Source organism: Leucopleurus acutus (assembly GCF_964270905.1).
Source record: "Leucopleurus acutus genome assembly, chromosome: 7".
In the NCBI taxonomy this organism is placed as follows: Eukaryota; Metazoa; Chordata; class Mammalia; order Artiodactyla; family Delphinidae; genus Leucopleurus; species Leucopleurus acutus.
The window spans coordinates 64674492-64694064 of record NC_139150.1 but is presented as its reverse complement, the minus strand read 5'-3'; the positions used below and the strand labels follow the sequence as shown (position 1 = coordinate 64694064).

The following is a 19573-nucleotide window of genomic DNA, read 5'->3' as shown; positions in this document are numbered from 1 at the left end:
CAAATTTTTGTGATCCGTAATGAAATATATCCTTACCTCAAAATTAAGAACACAGTAGGTATATTTTTCTATTTATTGTGTTCCACAAAACACTTTCTCCAAAAGAGCATTTGGGATTAAACAATGTTTTCTTTCCTGTGAAACTTCCCAAATCCCTTTTTGGCCATGTGCACTAAGACTCTTAAGAGGGAAATACGGTAGGCAGCATTTCTTCAATGTCTTCCTTCAGAGAATCGTTGCTTTGCTCAACACGTAGTACACAGTCTGAGCAAGTGTACTCAGTACTATTTTACCTAGATTAAGTGGTTTTGTGTTACAAACATGGCTCTTTTTTTGCTAAAAGAGCTCTCATTAAAATCCAAATCTGGCTTCTGTTATAATGTGAATTGGTAGGACTTTAGTTTTAGGTGTCAGAATTCAGAAATTTTAAGTGGGAGTCAGTTCTCACTATGCCACTAATCAGCTTAGTGGGTTTGGATAAATCCATTAACCATGCTGGACCCCAGATCCTTCATCTGAAAAATGAATGGAATGCACAACAGTATTTTAAAGGCCCCTGATAATTATAAAATTTGATTTTTTTTTTAGTAAGAAAGGGTAGCAATACATTAACTTCACCATCAGAAAATGATAAATAAACTTTTAATAGTTTACCAACTATTAAACTATGGAATGGCACTGAATGATTAAATCCTCCTGTAAGACAAAAATTACTTGCAGTCAGTTACATTAAAAAACTCCTTAGGGGGCTTCCCTGGTGGCGCAGTGGTTGAGAGTCCGCCTGCCGATGCAGGGGACACGGGTTCGTGCCCCGGTCCGGGAAGATCCCACATGCTGCGGAGTGGCTGGGCCCGTGAGCCATGGCCGCTGAGCCTGTGCAGCCGGAGCCTGTGCTCCGCAATGGGAGAGGCCACAACAGTGAGAGGCCCACGTACTGAAAAAAAAAAAAAAAAAAAAAAAAACTCCTTAGGAAAGTCCTACAGTGCACATGCTTAACAAGTGTAAATTGTTTTTCCAAGTTGCCTTGAATTTAAGGAATGACACTACAGCAATATGCCTACACTGTAAGAAATGTAAGGAAACTCAGATCACCAGAAAAAAGCCGACTGTCTTCCATCTTATGCTTATACTGAGGCACACTCCCCCTCATTTGAGTGAAGAGCAAGAACATTTTATAAAAACTTAAAGAACACTTTATCAAAGAAGTAAACCCATATAATTTTTTTTTTTTTTTTTGCGGTACGCGGGCCTCTCACTGCTGTGGTCTCTCCCGTTGCGGAGCATAGGCTCCAGATGCGCCGGCTCAGCGGCCATGGCTCACGGGCCCAGCTGCCCCACAGCATGTGGGATCTTCCCGGATCGGGGCACGAACCCGCGTCCCCTGCATCGGCAAGCGGACTCTCAACCACTGCGCCACCAGGGAAGCCCCCATATAATTTTAAGTCATATAAATCTATGAGATTTATGAGCTCTCCTGGCTCTTGCTTCATTAATTCTTCCCTAGAGGCAACTGTTTTCCATTCTTTTAACTGCCTCTTTTTAATTTAGCTCAACATCCCTCTGCAGAACTACAAAACTTTGGTTAACTAGATACTTAATGTTTAAATTATGACAAATGAATTAAACATCCCCCTAAACCACAGAATTGACTATAGGTTCATTTTACTGTGTAACACTTTTGTTTTCTAGCTACTAATTCTCTCGTTGGCATTTGCTTAGGTTTCAGTGTACCTGTCACTAATTCAGTTCCTTATTTGCTGACAGAATGGTAAACATGCTTTCCAAATGGGCTACACACCAACGGGAGGTCTAGCAGTCTCAGGACATGCTTCCTTTGTCCCCTGTCCTGCTCCAATCTCTGGACTAAGCTGTTCTCTAGGTCTGTTCTACAGCCATCATTCTGGGAGTTTGCTTTCCCATCACTTTGAGAGTTCCTTTTATGTCTTATCTATTCTGCTTTGCATTCCATATTTTCTTTTTTCAAGGTTTACTCTTTGTGTAAAGTACTTCTGGTAGCTTCCTGAGAATGAGGGCATGGGAGGTAAATTTTTAGAGACCAGTCACTAAAACCCCAAAAAAGTGGAAGCAGGGACTTTCTAAAACCATCAGAATGAGTATATCATTGCTCCATAAAAAAATCTGAATCGTCTCTCAGAAGAAATCAAGCCAAGGACAGAGCAGGGCTTATTCCTATATAATGGTCCTTCATAAATTGAGAGTTCCTAAATAAGGAAATGAATAGCCTTATTCATTAGAGGTACCAGCTACACAAAATTTATAACTAATCCCTAAATCTCATTTTAGACTATTTCATTCCTGACCACTCTAAATCTTTATCAAAGCATTAAAGCCTTCATATTTGTCAAATATTAGAATTACTCTTCTCTTTCCCCAGTTACCTTTTACCTCCTTCAAATTTGGGCAAAAAGAGAAGAAACCTAGAAATATAGCTGCAGATTTGCAAAGCAAAGGGCCTATCTGATATACAAAGTGGATGACTATTACCTGAATAATAGCTGTCCAATATACAAAGATACTTTTATTTACAGATTTTTAACCCTTTAATAAACAGTAAAGTATTTCTTTTTTTATAATAAATATCCAGCTTGTATTGTTTGTCTTTATACCAGCACTGTCATAAAATATAATTTTTTAATATTTTTTAATGGAGGAAGGGGCCCATGGAGACTCAAAGAAGTCATACACTGTCCTCGGGCAAAGGAGAAGCTTCAGTTATTTTTCTTTATTTTTGGCATATTCTACCATTACAAATGGCTCACACTGGTTAGTCACTAAAGTAATTATTACAGATTTTCCAAAAGACAAACAATAGAAGACGCAAATGGATGCAGAGTTGGTCACTGCATAGCAAGCAGTTATTTTTGCTGCTCCTGAATGAAGCTGCAGTGATTACCTTTATTCCTCTTATTTCAAACAAACAAAACTACCTGTGCTTTTATACTGTGAAATAAAGAAAAGGAAAACAGGACAAATAACAAAATGTTCCGAGTTCTACCACTTACCTTATGTCAGTAATGACAACAATGTGTTCACAGTCTCCCTGGTGACAGTATAAGTAAGGAAAACCCAGTTTAATACACAAGTCATTGAAGGTGAAATCTTCCATCTTAGCAGTCTGAAACTTTCCATACCCTCTATCATGGGACTCTGACCACTCAATGATGGTTCTGAGGAGGAAAACGGCAAGGATGTATCACTGCTCCAAGTGGTTTGCAACTGCATATTTCACAAAAGCCAGCTCACCGAATTAACTGGACAGCTACCAACTTGAAATGAAAACCAGAGTGGATGATACATGTTGCAAGTAGGAAGGAACTCTGAATTTTTCTGTATCCATTAGAGCAGCAGTTCTCAAAGTAAGGTCCTGAGACTCCCACAGAGGTTTGTGAGGTCAAAATTATCTTTACGGTAATCTTAAAACGCTTTTCAATTCTTATTCTCTCATAAACGCCAGTTATCTGGAGGCTATGTGATGTGTGTTATCACTTCAGATTGAATGGAAAATGTATAACGTCACTCTTCTCGCTATTTTATTTTGTTCTGGAAAAGTTATTTTTCACAAAATTGTTATTAATGGTAACTGGAAAATTTAAATTAGTTAATAAAGTATTTCTTAGTTTCAATTTCTAATACAGTGAATACTTACAGCTATAACCCACATAAACAAAAGCTCTTTGGAGTCAGTTATTTACAGTATAAAGGAGTACGGAGACCAAGTCTGAGAACTGCTGCATTAGAATATAGATACAGATGGCTATAATGAAAGAGTTTACATAAACACTCAGAAAAAATATACATATATACTCTATTTGCCAGGATACCAATAATAAAAGTATGGTAATACTTTTATGTAGATAACATGATGTCAGACAGATTTTTCATGTTATGTACACAAGCAACCTTACATACACATATCCACTCCAAACAGTATACACTGGACAAGCAGAAAAAATAGTGAAAGATTAATTTACTATCACCTAAACATGAAGAACAGAGATTAATAAAGTGTTTAAGTGGGATTTAATCTTTTTTTTCAGATGTATCTAAGGCTCAACACAAGATTTACTATAATTTCTGGAGGAAGAAATAATTCTAGATAGCTGGCAAAGATCTTGAAATGGTCTATGTATGTCTTTGGTAAGAAAATTTTCTTCTTGGGGTAAAAATCTGATTAACTTACTATAACCTAGGCCAACCAGATAACCTTGAAAATATTTTAAAAATTCAGAGACACTTTTTAACCCCAAAACAAACAAAAAACAATCTAACAAAATAATTCCTTGGCAAAGATTCTTAAGAGACCAACAATAGAATTTGTGGTGATAACCCTATTTTGACAACGGGAAACAGGAAAGACTTTAGGATTTTTGGAAAGTTATACCTGCTCAAATCTCTGCATTCAGGGTATCTTTTATCATTGTAAAATGTTCCTTCAAAATAAAAGAAGGCTGATTTATATAGGTCCTGAAAGAGAACAGATGGTATTGAGAGAAAGTACAGTATTAACAATTATAAAATTGCTCTAAGTATTAATTCCACATTTGTGTGTCATAAAATCACACTAATATGTTTTACAATAATGTCATGCAACTTCATAGAATATGTTCAGTTCATTAATTTATTATTTAACAGGAACCTCCTATGTGGGAAGTATTATGTTGGTTACCAGGGATAAAGATATAAAGACACAATCCTTGCTGCTATTTTCAATTTTATCCTTTTGTAGTTTTAATCACTAGGTTTGATTTAAATTTGTATATTGAGATTCATGAAAGGAACCCAATTAGAAATGAAATAAACTTCAACATTATTTTATTATATGCATACACGGCAGTGACAGTTATTTTGGATACCAGAACTAAAAACTAAACAAAGCCACATCTTTGATGTTTCCCCAGTGTTAATGACAATGATCATGGAGCTATGTTGTTCTGTCCTCTTTTGTATTTTCAATGGGCTTTTATAAAAATTCCCCCTGTATATTTTCAGTAACTCTTAGGCAGGCAGAATGTGAATATCTATTCTTATTCAAGCAATCTTGCCCAAAGTACCATAGAACCCTCAGGTTTCAACTTTCAGACTACCAGACTTTCCATCAGAGGGGTGGTCTCTTAATCCTGACCTTATAACAGAATCATAAAAATACCACAGACCAAGTCTCACCTCAGATCCATTAAGTGAGAATCTCTGATGATGTGGCTCAGGCACCAATATTTTCCCAACCCCCTCAGGAGATTCAGATGTGCAACCAGCGCTAAGAACCACTCTGTTAGACTCGTCCTTCACCATTTGCTTAGAATTAGACCCCTGGGTGAGAGTCAGAAGACCTATGTCTTTTTCCTACACTTACTCCTCAGACCTCAGTTTCCTCACCTGTACAGTACCTGCCATGCTATGCTATCTTATAGGATTGTGGTGAGAATCAAAAGCAGTTTATGAACTATAAAAGATATATAAGTTTCAGGCATTAAAATAATATCACCCTAAGATAGCCTAATTTCTCTCCTTCGAAGCTTCGATTTTTCTTTCTTATTTTTCTTCATTCCCCCACTTACAGACACCTGGCACTGGTATCAGACACCCTTCTAAGACTGGCTATGCTATTTCTTCTCAGACTAGTCAACTGAATCTCCTGACCCTCTGTTTCCCCGTGTAAAATCTGAGTAAAGCCAATACGTTCTTCCCATGTGGTTGCAGAGGTAAAAGGATATAACGTACTATAATGCCATGCCTAGCTGCTGTAACACAAAATACACCACTTACTATACTTCTAAACCTTCAAACAGGTAAGCTAGGGTCCAAAATAAAGATTCTGAAAGAATCACTACTGCCTTATTTTGGAAACAAAACAAAATTTAGTGTATATAAAAATATGTTCATATAGAACTTCATCTTAAGTGATTCAGGCAGTTTAAAACCTTTGGTATAATTATTAATTAGAATGGGGACTCTAAAAGAACAATCTTTTCATTATATCTTTTTATTATATCATTATATAAATGGCTAGAAAAGAAGATGTGAGTAATCTCACTATCAGTTACTTTTCATTTTCAATGGTAACCAGGGATCCTCAACAAACTAGTTTCCCTATTTGTCAGCTAGTTTAGCTGACCAAGTTGCAAGGGAGGGAAATAACCAACTGACTTGGAAAAACTATAAGAAGTATAAGAAGTTACTTCTGTTATTAATCTAATGTAACCTAAAGGTCTACCTGTTACTATTTCAAATTTATACACAAAGTAACTATGGATAACTAGTATGATCATTTGAACAAAGTCATTATCTATATGTCATTTTAAGCATCTAATAATCATGTACTCTCTTGCTATCATTCAAGTCAGCTGCATTAGAAGCTCAGCAACATTCCTAAGATTTGCTGTGAGAAAAATAGTAATGGGGGAAAAGAAGTGTCAGAGAAGGCTGGGTAAGAAAATTTTTACAACTTAAATTTATGTTACCATTTTTCCTATACCCAGACTTTACTTATAATAAGTAACAATAATGTGTGTGTAAAGTATTTTCTCAGAGTTCCTCTAAGTAAGACCCTTAAGAGAGACTACTGACAAAAAGAGATTGACTAATCTGAGCTATGTTAAAAAGATTGATAGAGCAGACATTAAAACCTGAAGGACCATTAAAAACAAACAAAAGCAAACCTGAGCAGAAAATACTGACACTGATTTTATACATATATTTTAAAAATGTACTTCATTCTTCAACTACTATAGTCTAAAACAAACATTAGCAAAACATTATTTTAGACATGGCTTTTCAAAGAGATTTAAATACACTGGCCCAATTCTCCTAGTCCTCTCACACACCAAATTCATCAAAGAAAGTATTTTGTTCAAATCTTGCTTATTGGCTGGAAATAAGATTCTCATTTCCTCAGCTACAAAAGCTGCAAGTCACTAATTTGTTCCATGATTACCAGTGAAATACATGCCAAATGTCTCCCTGTCAAAAAAACCATTATAATAACTTAAGGACCTATTTTCAGTTTGTTAGGTGTAACAATGGCATGGGGTAAACAGATGAAATAATTCTGGCAAAATGCTGAGAACTGTAATGGGTACATAAGGGCTCCTTATACTATTCTCTTTTACATGTGTATGTTTAAAATTTTCCAAAGCAAAACTTTTTTTTTTTTAAAACACTGTAAAATACAAATGCCAATCACTGAAATAAAAATCTTTCCACAGGTCAAACAACTATGAGTTCACCTTTCTAAAACATAGCTTAGAAAAAGGAGGCAAATGAAACAGGTCCCTGAACAGGCAAAGATTCCACAAAGCCCATGTACTAGAATCTTGCCGTTAATCACAGCACAGCTCAAGTTTTCACTCAGTGCTTGTTCACCAAATAAATAAAAGGGTAGGGAAAGATGTCTAAAGCCAGGCATAGTACCAACATGGCAAAGAACGTACGTGGGGCTTTGAAGGCAAGCTGGCAATGGTCTGAATCCAGCCTCTACCACTGCTTACTGAACACAGGTAACTCATGACGATGCTTTGACCCATCTTTTTCTTACCTGTAAAATGGTGATAATTCTTTCCAAAGATCCTGTACTATCAACTAGTGTACTATACAACTGGCACACGATAAGTGCTAAATAATCAGAGGATATTATTTTAATACATGGAAGAGGCAGAAACAATAAAACAGCAGATGGATAAATAGGACTATGGGTCATTTAGTCCCCTGCTTAGAAAGCTGCTGAAGGCATGAGCACTGATGTACAAACACAATAAACTAAACAAGACTGGTTAAAAACACTCTCCAGGATTCCTGGAGCTAAGACTGATTCCCAGATCTGACTCATCGCTGTGAGCGGTCATGACATGGTCAGAATAAGTAGGGTGAATTCAGATTTTTCTTCTTAAATTGATCTTATAAACTTATAGCTACACCTTGTTATTCTTTTTTCCCCCAGAGTGGAGAAACTTTGCAGAAGACTGCTTCTCCTTTAAAAGATAAATCTTCTATTTCCTGGTGTGCATACAGCCTTGAGATTCCACTTGTTTCTCTTTAATGTTTACCTTCAAAAGCGCCAAGCTGGCAAACCTGAAGAACCCAAATATCTTAAAACTACTTTCAATATAACTCAAAAACTATGCTGGTCTCCATGCCAGTCACCCAAAAGACTGGAATACAGCCAGCCTTGTGGGGCAGACAAACATATCAAATGGTATCAGCATATTATTATAAAGCACTATAATGGACAAACGAAATGGGGCCAGAGTGGCAAACAGAGGACAGTCAAGAAGAACCTCATATAATAAGTGAGAGAAAGGCTTCCCACCCATGTTCAAACACTCAGAGGCATAAAAAAAGTATGGTACGCTTGAGCCAGATAATTTCATTGTGGCTGAAAGATAAGGTGTAAAAGCAGGGGGTGAACAATATAGAAAGTTAACTTGAGAATCACCATTACAAAAGGCCTTATATGTCAGCCTAAGGAGCTTGGACCACAGGCAACAGAGAACCACTGAGACTTTTAGATTGGAGAATGATAAGATCAATTTAAAAAAAAAAGTTTTCAAAAAGAACAGACTTATTCTTTTAGAGCAGTTTTACGTTTATCATAACATAGGGAGGTACAGAGGCCTCCCATACACCCCCTACCCACCCCACACGCACAACCTGCCCATTATCAACACCACTCACCAGAGTGGTACATTTGCTACCAAGGAGGAACCTAAACTGACACATCATAATCACCCAGGTACATTTGCTACCAAGGAGGAACCTAAACTGACACATCATAATCACCCGAAGTCCACAGCTTACTCTACAGTTCACTCCTGGTGCTCGATTTGTTTTTGAAAGACATCTTCAGTGGCAGGTATGGGACAATCTAAAGGTGGGGAAACCAGTTAAGAAGTCTCTGTAATAGTTCCAGGAGAAGATGCTGAGGGCCCAAACTAAAGCATACGGCAGTGGAAAAAAAAAGTCTGGAGCTATTATGGCAGGATAAACAGCAACGGAAAGGGAGAGTTTCATCTGAAGAAAAAGGGAGATGGTAGAATAATGAGTTTAAGACTAATTGAGCTTGAGGTATCTGGGTTCATTTATTCAGCAAAGACTCGGGCACTTCCTCTGTGTCAGACATCATCACAGGAATACATCATTGAACAAAACACAGTCCCTGCCCTCATGATTCAAGGGAAGGAAGACAGATAAATATATAACATGATGTTAGGTAGTGATGAGTGTTCTTAGCATGTCAGGGGAAGAGAATACTAATACAGGGAAAGACCTCTCTGTCGACGCAACATCTAAAAGAAGAAGAAATGAGGGAGTGAGCCATCTGAATACCTGGTGAAGAACACTCCAGGGTGAGGGAACATAAGATACAAAGGCTCTGAGCAGGACCCTGCTTAGCATACATGAGAAAGAGCAAGAATGGCAGGTTGTTTGAAGGCAACAAGTGACAAAGAAGGTGTTAGGATATGAAGTTGGGAGGCAGACAGGACCAGATAATGGACCACAGTAAGGACTTCGTATTTTATTCTAGATATGAGAGAAAGCCACTATAGACTTTCAAGCTGAAAAGCAGCGGGATCTGACTGATACTTTACAGTATCATCTGGCTGGTACAAAGGATAAACAGAAGTGTGGAAAGGGGCAGGAGGAACAGTCACTAGGCTACTGCAAAAGTCCAGGCAAGAGATGATGATTTAACCAGCCTGGTCCTGTGAAGGAGCAAAGACATGGGCAGATCCTAAATATGATTTGAAAGTAGAGCCAAAAGCACTTGCTGATGCCTTCAATGTGGGATGAAAAGGAAGCAAAGATGATTCCAAGGTTTTTAGCTAAGTCACCAGGTGTAGAATGAGTGTATTGACTGAGATGGGAACACTGGGGAAAGTACAGATTTGAGGAAGAAGGGAGAACTAGAGTCTGTTTTTGAACAAATTAAGTTTGAAACAGCTATTAGACATTCAGTAATTGTCAAGGAAGCAGTTGGAAAAAATAAGTCTGGAGTTCAGAGAAGATGTTGGGATTGGAGATAAAAATCTGGGCTAGGAATCTGGATGAGATCGCCTAGGGAGTATACACAGAGGAGAGGTCTGAGGATTGATTCAAAGGGCTTAATAACATTTACAAGTCACAAGGATGAGAAGCATCCAACAGAAGAATTAAAAGTCAGATAGGAAGAAAATTAGGTGGGTGTAACATCTTTTTTTTAAAATAAATAAATTTATTTTTGGCTGCGTTGGGTCTTCCTTGCTGCGCACAGGCTTTCTCTAGTTGTGGTGAGTGGGGGCTACCCTTCGTTGCGGTGCGCAGCCTTCTCATTGCAGTGGCTTCTCTTGTCGCGGAGCATGGGCTCTAGGTCCATGGACTTCAGTAGTTGTGGCACACGGGCTCAGTAGTTGTGGCTCACGGGCCCTAGAGCACAGGCTTCAGTAGTTGTGGCACACGGGTTTAGGTGCTCCGCAGAATGTGGGATCTTCCCGGACCAGGGATCGAACCCATGTCCCCTGCATTGGCAGGAAGATTCTTAATCAGTGCACCACAGGGAAGTCCCGGTGGCTGTAACATCTTAAAAGCCAAGTAAAGAAAGTGTTTCAAGTAAGAAGGAATATTCAATTGTGTCACGTGCTGATGAGACGTCAAATAAGATGAGAACTAAGTCTATGGTGGCATCAGTAAAGTGATTCTGGTGGAGTGGTGATGAATAAAAGTGAGTGTAAGACAAAGTGGGGGAGAAAAAGAGAAACAATGAATTGAGGTACTATTATTAATTCTTCTTCTTAACTCATTAACTCTTGAGACAGTTTACTGAGAAGAAAGCAGAAAGATGAGATGGTAGCTAGAGGAAGATACAGGGTCAAGAACAGGTTTAGAATGGGAGATGGGAGATATTACAGCCCACTTGTGTACTGATGGGACAGCCAACAGAATGGAAAAAGCTGATGATGCAGGGAAGAGAAGGGATAAATACAAGAACAAAGTCCTTGGTTATGCAATGACGAATGGAATCCAGTAGACACCTAGATTGGCTTTTGATAGCAGCAGGTTTAGCCCATCCATTGTAACAGGTGCGAAGGCAGAATGCATGGGCAAATGGGTAAATGTGGGTAAAAGACAATGGAAAATTCTTTTCTGATAACTTATTTTCTCAGTGAAATTAACAGCAAGGTTTTCAGCTGAAGGTAAGCCACAAGGAAAGGATGTTGGCAGTTTCAGAAGGAATAAAACAGTTACCTCGAAAAGTGGCAGAGTGTATCGACTATAGAGAGGTGGTAAAAATGCCGGGCAGCACTGAGGCTAAGTGAGAATGCCCAGTGACGCTTACAAATAATGGGTTTGGAAACCAAGAGAGAAAGAGATTTACAAAGATTGGAGTATACTTAAAACCATGAAAACTGCGGGGAAAGCCCAGAAGAACAATTTAGAATAAGAATTAAGATGGGGCTTCCCTGATGGCGCAGTGGTTAAGAATCCGCCTGCCAATGCAAGGGACACGGGTTCGAGCCCTGGTCCAGGAAGATCCCACGTGCCACGGAGCAACTAAGCCCATGCGCCACAACTACTGAGCCTGCGCTCTACAGCCCGCGAGCCACAACTACTGAGCCCACGTGCCACAACTACTGAAGTCCATCCACCTAGAGCCCATGCGAAGCAACAAAAGAGAAGCCACCGCAATGAGAAGCCCGCACACTGCAATGAAGAGTGGCACCCGCTCGCCATAAATGGAGAAAGCCTGCACGTAGCACTGAAGACCCAACACAGCCAAAAATCAATCAATCAATAAATAAATTTAAAAAAAATAGAAGGCAAGAGATAAGCTTGATGGAATGGCATAGAAGAAGAAAGCATTTACCAGAATGTTTATGAGCCTGTTCACCTAAAATCACTATTTCCTTAGCTTATTATTATTATTTCCACTTGTTTTATGAGTGTTAGAAAAAAAGATCACCTTACTTTGCTGATGTGTTCAGGGGCTTGGTCAGGAGTGTTGCTGAATTCCCCACCAATCTGGAGGTCACTGACACAGCAAATTGAATCCCTCAGTTCCGTGAGCTTTTGACTGCCCAGTACCAGCATCGTCTGGTATGGTTTGTGTTCTTTGTGCTACGAGTCAGACAGTAAATAAATCAGTGTTCACTTAGAGACAAAGCAATTAAACTACAAATCCTGTCACGAACAGATCTAAACTAAGTTACTAGTTTTCTTACTTTAAGTTATTCCCATAATATGGTGTCCTGTGTTTTCTTAGATTCTGCATTTGTCTACTCAGCATCGATTAATTATAGCTCCAAACTAATCGCCAAAGTTGTTTACATCTCCCCTGTGATCCAGAGCCCATACTCTAAAACCATCTCTTTTATCTAACTCTCATATACCAAGTCAATATTTCCCCTGTCCTAAGTCAATCCAGAGCCAGGTACCAGAAACTAGGGACAGCCTGATAGCCCAGAGCCCACTGGAATTATTCAAGATAGTCAACCCTAAACTGTTTACTCTGCCCTGCCATGTCTTTCCCATGGAAACCCAATAAAGGCTGTGGCCTATGCTTTTCCCTTGCCTCCTGAGTGATACTGGCGCTTCCCCCTGTGGCACTGCATGATGTGGCATACCCTTTCCCCTCAGGAAATGTAAACAATAAAAATCTTTCAATGGCACTGGCCTCTAGTGCTGTCACTCAGTCACCTCCATAAATTAAAATTCTATGAGTACAATTGAGATACTTGGTGCTGTGGTCTGACTGCTCATGTTTGTCCAAAATTCACACATTGGAATCCTAAGACCCAATGTGATGGTGTTAGGAGGTGGGGCCTTTGAGGGTGATTAGATCATGAGGGTGGAACCCTCATGAATGGGATTAGTGCCCTTATAAGACAGAAGTATGTAACCCAGAAGAGGACCCTCACCAGATGCTGGCATGCTGATCTTAGACTTCCAGCCTCTAGAACTGTGAGAAACAAGTTTCTGTTGCTTATAAGGTATCCAGTCTGTGCTATTTTGTTATAGCAGCCAGAAAGGACTAATACACTTGGCAATAAAACTTTTTTAGTTTAAGCTGAATTTTATAATCAAGATGCTACTAAAGTGACACTGACATGAAGAGCCTTTGGAATATAACTTCACTGTCTTTTAAATTTTCCTGGAAGTTACCTCATTGAAGTCAAGCAATCTATACACTACCCGCATGTTATAAATGCAGAGGTTTGGTTTTATTGGTTTTGTTTTGCTTTGCTTTGTTTTGATTGATAATTTGAGGTCTTAATCAAACAAGGTAATTAGTACTATTTCCCAGATAATTCATAAAAGTCTATTCACAAGTGCAATTTATGTAGAGTAATATTTCAATGAAAGCTTATCAAAGTTTATGATACATGTATTTGGAGAATCAAGAATATATACACTCTGGGCTGAGATAGAGTTTTCTTTATTAGGGACTCCTAAGGAATTCCTGGATATCCCTGACCTGTTAACTTTCTGTATTTTCATCTAAGGAGAGCTGAATTTAGCTAGTTCAATAACTTCCCAAAAATTTTGAATCGGTGAAAAAAAAACCCCACCCCCCTTCCTTCACCAGTTTTTCTGCAAAAAAAAAAAACACAAAAAAACCCCCGATCCTCAAGAATTCATATTTTCAGAATCACTGTGGATTTACATACCCTTCCAGTTGCTACTAATACAGAAATCAGGTATACATTCCAATAGTGTAACTGTAATCCTATTACTCAAGAGATAATTTGAAATCTGACCTAATTTACCATATTCCTTATATAAACAAGAACCCAAGAATATAGACAGAATGTCATATGAGACAGCATATGCTTGCATTTATTTTGGTTCAAATAAGGTTCACATAATTAAACTTCAAATAATTAAATTCTTTGACAAAAGTCAAAGTCACTCACATTATCTGTGAATCCAAAATGTTTTACTACTGACCTTATGAAATATAACAGGGTACAAGATATTCACAGATAGGATAAGCTCTCCTTCTTCAATCATGTCTGCTGGATTTTCAGGCTTTTTTCCTATGGCATGTGACTCCTGAAGAAGGAAAATAAGTTAATAAGACATTAAAATCAGACACTGTGACCCAGATCAGAGGCAGTGTAGAAAAAGGGTTATAAGCAAGGGCTTGAGTCAGCCCTGGGTTTGACTCCTAATTCCACTTCAAGAAAATTGTTAAAAACCTCTGTAAGCTTTAGTTTCATCATCTATAAAAAACAGAAAATACTTATTTTACAGAATGGATGCTGGAAATGTATAATAAAGCATCTAATAAGACACTTGGCACTAAGTGCTTAGCAACTGATGATAAGACAGGAGTATCACCTAATGTTGGTATAATACTGGCAGTTACTAACACTTTTACATGCCTCCTCTCATATTATCATGAAAGCTACTTGATGGATGAAGCTTAGGTTCACCAATTTACCCAAGGTAAAGCAGAGTTAGAATGCAAAAACAAATCTGTTTGACTCTAAAACCCGTTTTTTACTACACTGTCACATCTTTAATCCATCAATACATCACACTCTCTTTTATATGTGCTTAATAACTATAAAATAGAGGCCAGCAGGGAGGACTGGTTAAGAAGTAAAGGTGCAAAAGATGTTTTAAAAACAGGTGGTAGTGACATTGTGCAAAATGGCACAGCAGGAAGCTCTAGGGGGTCAGTCCCTCCAGCAAAGCAACCATTAAGATGGAAAGAGACTGGAATCAACTATTTTGGCACTCTGGAACCTCATCAGACACTTGTATCAACCAGGTGAGTGCCTGATGAAGGAGCAAGCTGCTGATCTTTCCTAGGTAAGCAGAGGGTGTAAACTAACTACAATGGGCTAAAAACTACCATCATTTAGCCCTGTTGCAGACGTGGACACAGCAGCCTGTGGTCTTGGAAAAGGTGGCCGACACCAGGACGAGCAGTGGGATCTTGTTCTCCCAAAGCTGGGAGTAGTGTGTTTTGGTTGGTCTGGCAATGCCCTGAGGGCCTGGTACAGATACTTGCCTTCAGTTTTACCAGCAGTGGCTTCCCCCAGCAGCATCTACTGGAAAATTTAAAGACACAGGACCCTTTGTGAAGTCAGACATTTAAGGAAATCTTGGTCAGGTCACTGGCTGACCAAAGTGATAATTAATCAGAAACATCAGTGACCACACGGGCACACCTTGGAGATATCACAGGGTCACCTCCAGACCACAGCAGTAACAAATACTGCAATAAAGTGAATCATATGAATTTTTTGGTTTCCCAATGCACGTAAGTTATATTTACACTACACTGTACTCTATTAAGTGTGCAATAGCATTATTATGCCCCCCCAAAACAATGTACAGACCGTAATTTAAAAAACTTTTTGCTAAAAAATGCTATCTTCTGAGCCTCAACAAGTTGTAGTAATAATGTCAATGTTCACTGATCACAGATCACCAAAATAAATATAATAATGAAAAAGTTTGAAATATTGTGGGAATTACCAAAATGTGAGAGAGACATCAAGTGAGCAAATGCTGTTGGAAAAATGGTGCCAACAGACTCGCTCAATGGAGGGTTACCACAAACATTCATTTTGTAAAAAAACACAATATCTGTGAAGTATAATCAAGTAAAGTGCAATAAAATACAGTATGCCTGTACACAAGGACTACACATTGGAAAAATAGTTTGGAAATGTCACAAACAGGTCCAGCTCTCAACAAGTAAAAAACACACTCAGAATGTCTAGTTCTCAACAAAAACTTATAAGATACACAAAGAAACAGGAAAATATTGCCCATTCACAAGAAAAAAAAGAATTTGACAGAAACTACCATTGAGGAAGACCAAACACTGAAATTACTAGTCTAAGATGTTAAATCAGCTGTCTTAAATGCACTCAATTAGCTAAAGGAAACCATAAACAAAAGAACTAAAGGAAATCAGGTTCCTCAATAAGATTAAACATGATTTCTCGGGACTTCCCCAGTGGTCCAGTGGGTAAGACTCCATGCTCCCAATGCAGGGGGCCTGGGTTGGATCCCTGGTCAGGGAACTAGATCCCACAGGGATGCCACAACTAAAAAGTCCACATGCCACAACTAAGAAGTCCACATGCCGCAACTAAGGATCCACACGTCGCAACTAAGAGTCCACATGTCGCAACTAAGTTTCCGCATGTCGCAACTAAGACCCGGCACAGCCAAAAATAATAAATAAACAAACAAACATTGTTTTAAAAAAGATGGTCTCTCACCAGTAACCATGTAGATAATAAGGCAGTGCAATGATATATTTAAAGTTGTGAAAAAAAACCAAAACAGTCAACCAAGAATTCTACACCCTGCAAAACTAGCCTTCAGGAACAAAGAAGAAACTAAGCCATTTTCAGATAAACAAAAGCTAAGGGAGTTCATTACCAGTAGACCTGCCCTATAAGAAATGTTAAAGAGAATTCTTCAGCCTGAGATAAAGACACTAGACAGTAACTTGAAACTATAAGAAATAAGGAACACCGGTAAAGGTAAAAACATAAGTAAATATAAAAGTCAGAATTATTGTACTTTTGGTTTGTAACTTCTTTTTTTCCCTATGTGATTTCAAAGCAAATGCCTAAAACAATATTTATAAATTATGTTAACAGACACAAAATATATAAAGATGTTATCTGTGACAATCACAATATAAAGGGAAGAAACGGAGAAATACAGAAGAATATGTGTGTATATATATATATATATATATACACACACACACTACTGAAAAAGTTGGTATTACTAAAACTAGGTCGTTCTATATTTAAGATGTTAATTTTAATCTGCAAGGTAACCACTAAGAAAATAAGAACACATACAAAAGGAAACAGAACGGAATCAAAAGGACACACCACAAAAATTCAGTTAAATACAAACTGAATGGAAGTAATGGAAGAACTGAAGAACAAAAACCATATATGACATACAAATAGCTAAATAGCAGAGGTAAATCGTCATCAGTAACTACTCTAAATGTAAATGGACTAAACTCTCCTATTAAAAAGGCAGAAGAGATCAGGGAAGATGGCGGAAGAGTTAAGACGCAGAGATCACCTTCCTCCCCACAGATACACCAGAAATACATCTACACATGGAACAACTCCTACAGAACACCTACTGAACCCTGGCAGAAGACCTCAGACCTCCCAAAAGGCAAGAAAATCCCCATGTACCTGGGTAGGGCAAAAGAAAAAAGAACAGAGACAAAAGGATAGGGACGGGACCTGCTCCAGTGGGAGGGAGCTGTGAAAGAGGAAAGGTTTCCACACACTAGGAAGCCCCTTCGCGGCAGAGACTGTGGGTGGCGGAGGAGGAAGCTTCGGAGCCACAGAGGAGAGCACAGCAACAGGGGTACGGAGGGCAAAGGGGAGAGATTCCCGCACAGAGGATCGGTGCCGACTGGCACTCACCAGCCCGAGAGGCCTGTCTGCTCACCTGCCAGGGCGGCCAGGGCTGGGAGCTGAGGCTCGGGCTTTGGTTGGAGCACAGGGAGAGGACTGGGGTTGGCGGCGTGAACACAGCCTGCAGGGGGTTACTGCACCACGGCTAGCCAGCAGGGAGCCCAGGGAAAAGTCTGGACCTGCTGAAGAGGCAAGTGACTTTTTCTTCCCTCTTCGTTTCCTGGTGCACGAGGAGAGGGGATTAAGAGCGCTGCTTAAAGGAGCTCCAGAGACGGGCGCGAGCCGCAGTTAAAAGTGCAGACCCCAGAGACAGACATGAGACGCTAAGGCTGCTGCTGCCGCCACCAAGAAGCCTGTGTGCGAGCACAGGTCACTCTCCACACCTCCCCTCCTAGGAGCCTGTGCAGCCCGCCACTGCCAGGGTCCCGTGATCCAGGCACAACTTCCCCAGGAGAACGCACGGCGCGCCTCAGGCTGGTGCGACGTCCTTTTGGCCTCTGCTGCCGCAGGCTCGGCCCACATCCATACCCCTCCTTCCCCCCCGGCCTGAGTGTGCCGGAGCCAGTGAATCAGCGGCTCCTTTAACCCCATCCTGTCTGAGCTAAGAACAGATGCCCTCCGGCGACCTACACGCACAGGCGGGGCCAAATCCAAAGCTGAACCCCGGGAGCTGTGCGAACAAAGAAGAGAAAGGGAAATCCCTCCCAGCAGCCTCAGAGGCAGCGGATTAAAGCTCCACAATCAACTTGATGTAACCTGCATCTGTGGGATACATGAATAGACAACGAATCATCCCAAATTGAGGAGGTGGACTTTGAGAGCAAGATTTATAATTTTTTCCCCCTTTTCCTCTTTTTGTGAGTGTGTATGTGTATGCTTCTGTGTGAGATTTTGTCTGTATAGCTTTGCTTCCACCATTTGTCCTAGGATTCTATCTGTCCGTTTTTGTTTATTTCCTTAAAAAAAAAGTTTTTCTTAATAATTATTTTTTATTTTAATAACTTTATTTTATTTTATCTTCTTTCTTTCTTCTTTCCTTCCTTCCTCCCTCCCTCCCTCCCTCTTTCCCTCCCTCCCGCCCTCCCTTCTTTCTTCCTTCCTTTCTTTTTCTCCCTTTTATTCTGAGCCGTGTGGATGAAAGGCTCTTGGTGCTGCAGCCAGGAGTCAGTGCTGTGCCTCTGAGGTGAGAGAGCCAACTTCAGGACACTGGTCCACAAGAGACCTCCCAGCTCCACGTAATATCAAACGGCGAAAATCTCCCAGAGATCTCCATCTCAACACCAGCACCCAGCTTCACTCAACGACCAGCAAGCTACAGTGCTGGACACCCTAACGAACACAACCCCACCAATTAGCAGAGAGGCTGCCTAAAATCATAATAAGTCCACAGACACCCCAAAACACACCACCGGACGTGGACCTGCCCACCAGAGAGACAAGATCCAGCCTCATCCACCAGAACACATGCACTAGTCCCCTCAACCAGGAAGCCTACACAACGGGAACTACGAACCTGCAGGCTGCAAAACGGAGACCCCAAACACAGTAAGATAAGCAAAATGAGAAGAGAGAAAAACACACAGCAGATGAAGGAGCAAGATAAAAAACCCACCAGACCTAACAAATGAACAGGAAATAGGCAGTCTACCTGAAAAAGAATCCAGAATAATGATAGTAAAGATAATCCAAAATCTTGGAAATAGAATAGACAAAATGCAAGAAACATTTAACAAGGACCTAGAAGAACTAAAGATGAAACAAGCAACGATGAACAACACAATAAATGAAATGAAAAATACTCTAGATGGGATCAATAGCAGAATAACTGAGGCAGAAGAACAGATAAGTGACCTGGAAGATAAAATAGTGGAACTAACTACTGCAGAGCAGAATAAAGAAAAAAGAATGAAAAGAACTGAGGACAGTCGCAAGAGACCTCTGGGACAACATTAAACGCACCAACATTTGAATTATAGGGGTTCCAAAAGAAGAAGAGAAAAAGAAAGGGACTAAGAAAATATTTGAAGAGATTAGAGTTGAAAACTTCCCTAATATGGGAAAGGAAATAGTTAATCAAGTCCAGGAAGCACAGAGAGTCCCATACAGGATAAATCCAAGGAGAAACATTCCAAGAAACATATTAATCAAACTGTCAAAAATTA

At 39.6% G+C, this 19573-nt stretch overlaps 1 protein-coding gene across 1 annotated transcript in view; it reads right to left on the bottom strand.

Moving 5' to 3' along the window:
* Positions 1 to 19573, bottom strand: part of SNAPC3 (small nuclear RNA activating complex polypeptide 3) — a gene marked incomplete at its 5' end in the record, with an annotated part of 41787 nt that overhangs the window by 4942 nt on the left and 17272 nt on the right. Inside the window, 4 exons of the mRNA XM_082842983.1 lie at positions 3024 to 3188; positions 4403 to 4485; positions 11956 to 12105; positions 13936 to 14040. Coding sequence (XP_082699109.1) covers positions 3024 to 3188; positions 4403 to 4485; positions 11956 to 12105; positions 13936 to 14040 — 503 coding nt within the window. The remainder of the gene's footprint in view (positions 1 to 3023; positions 3189 to 4402; positions 4486 to 11955; positions 12106 to 13935; positions 14041 to 19573) is intronic.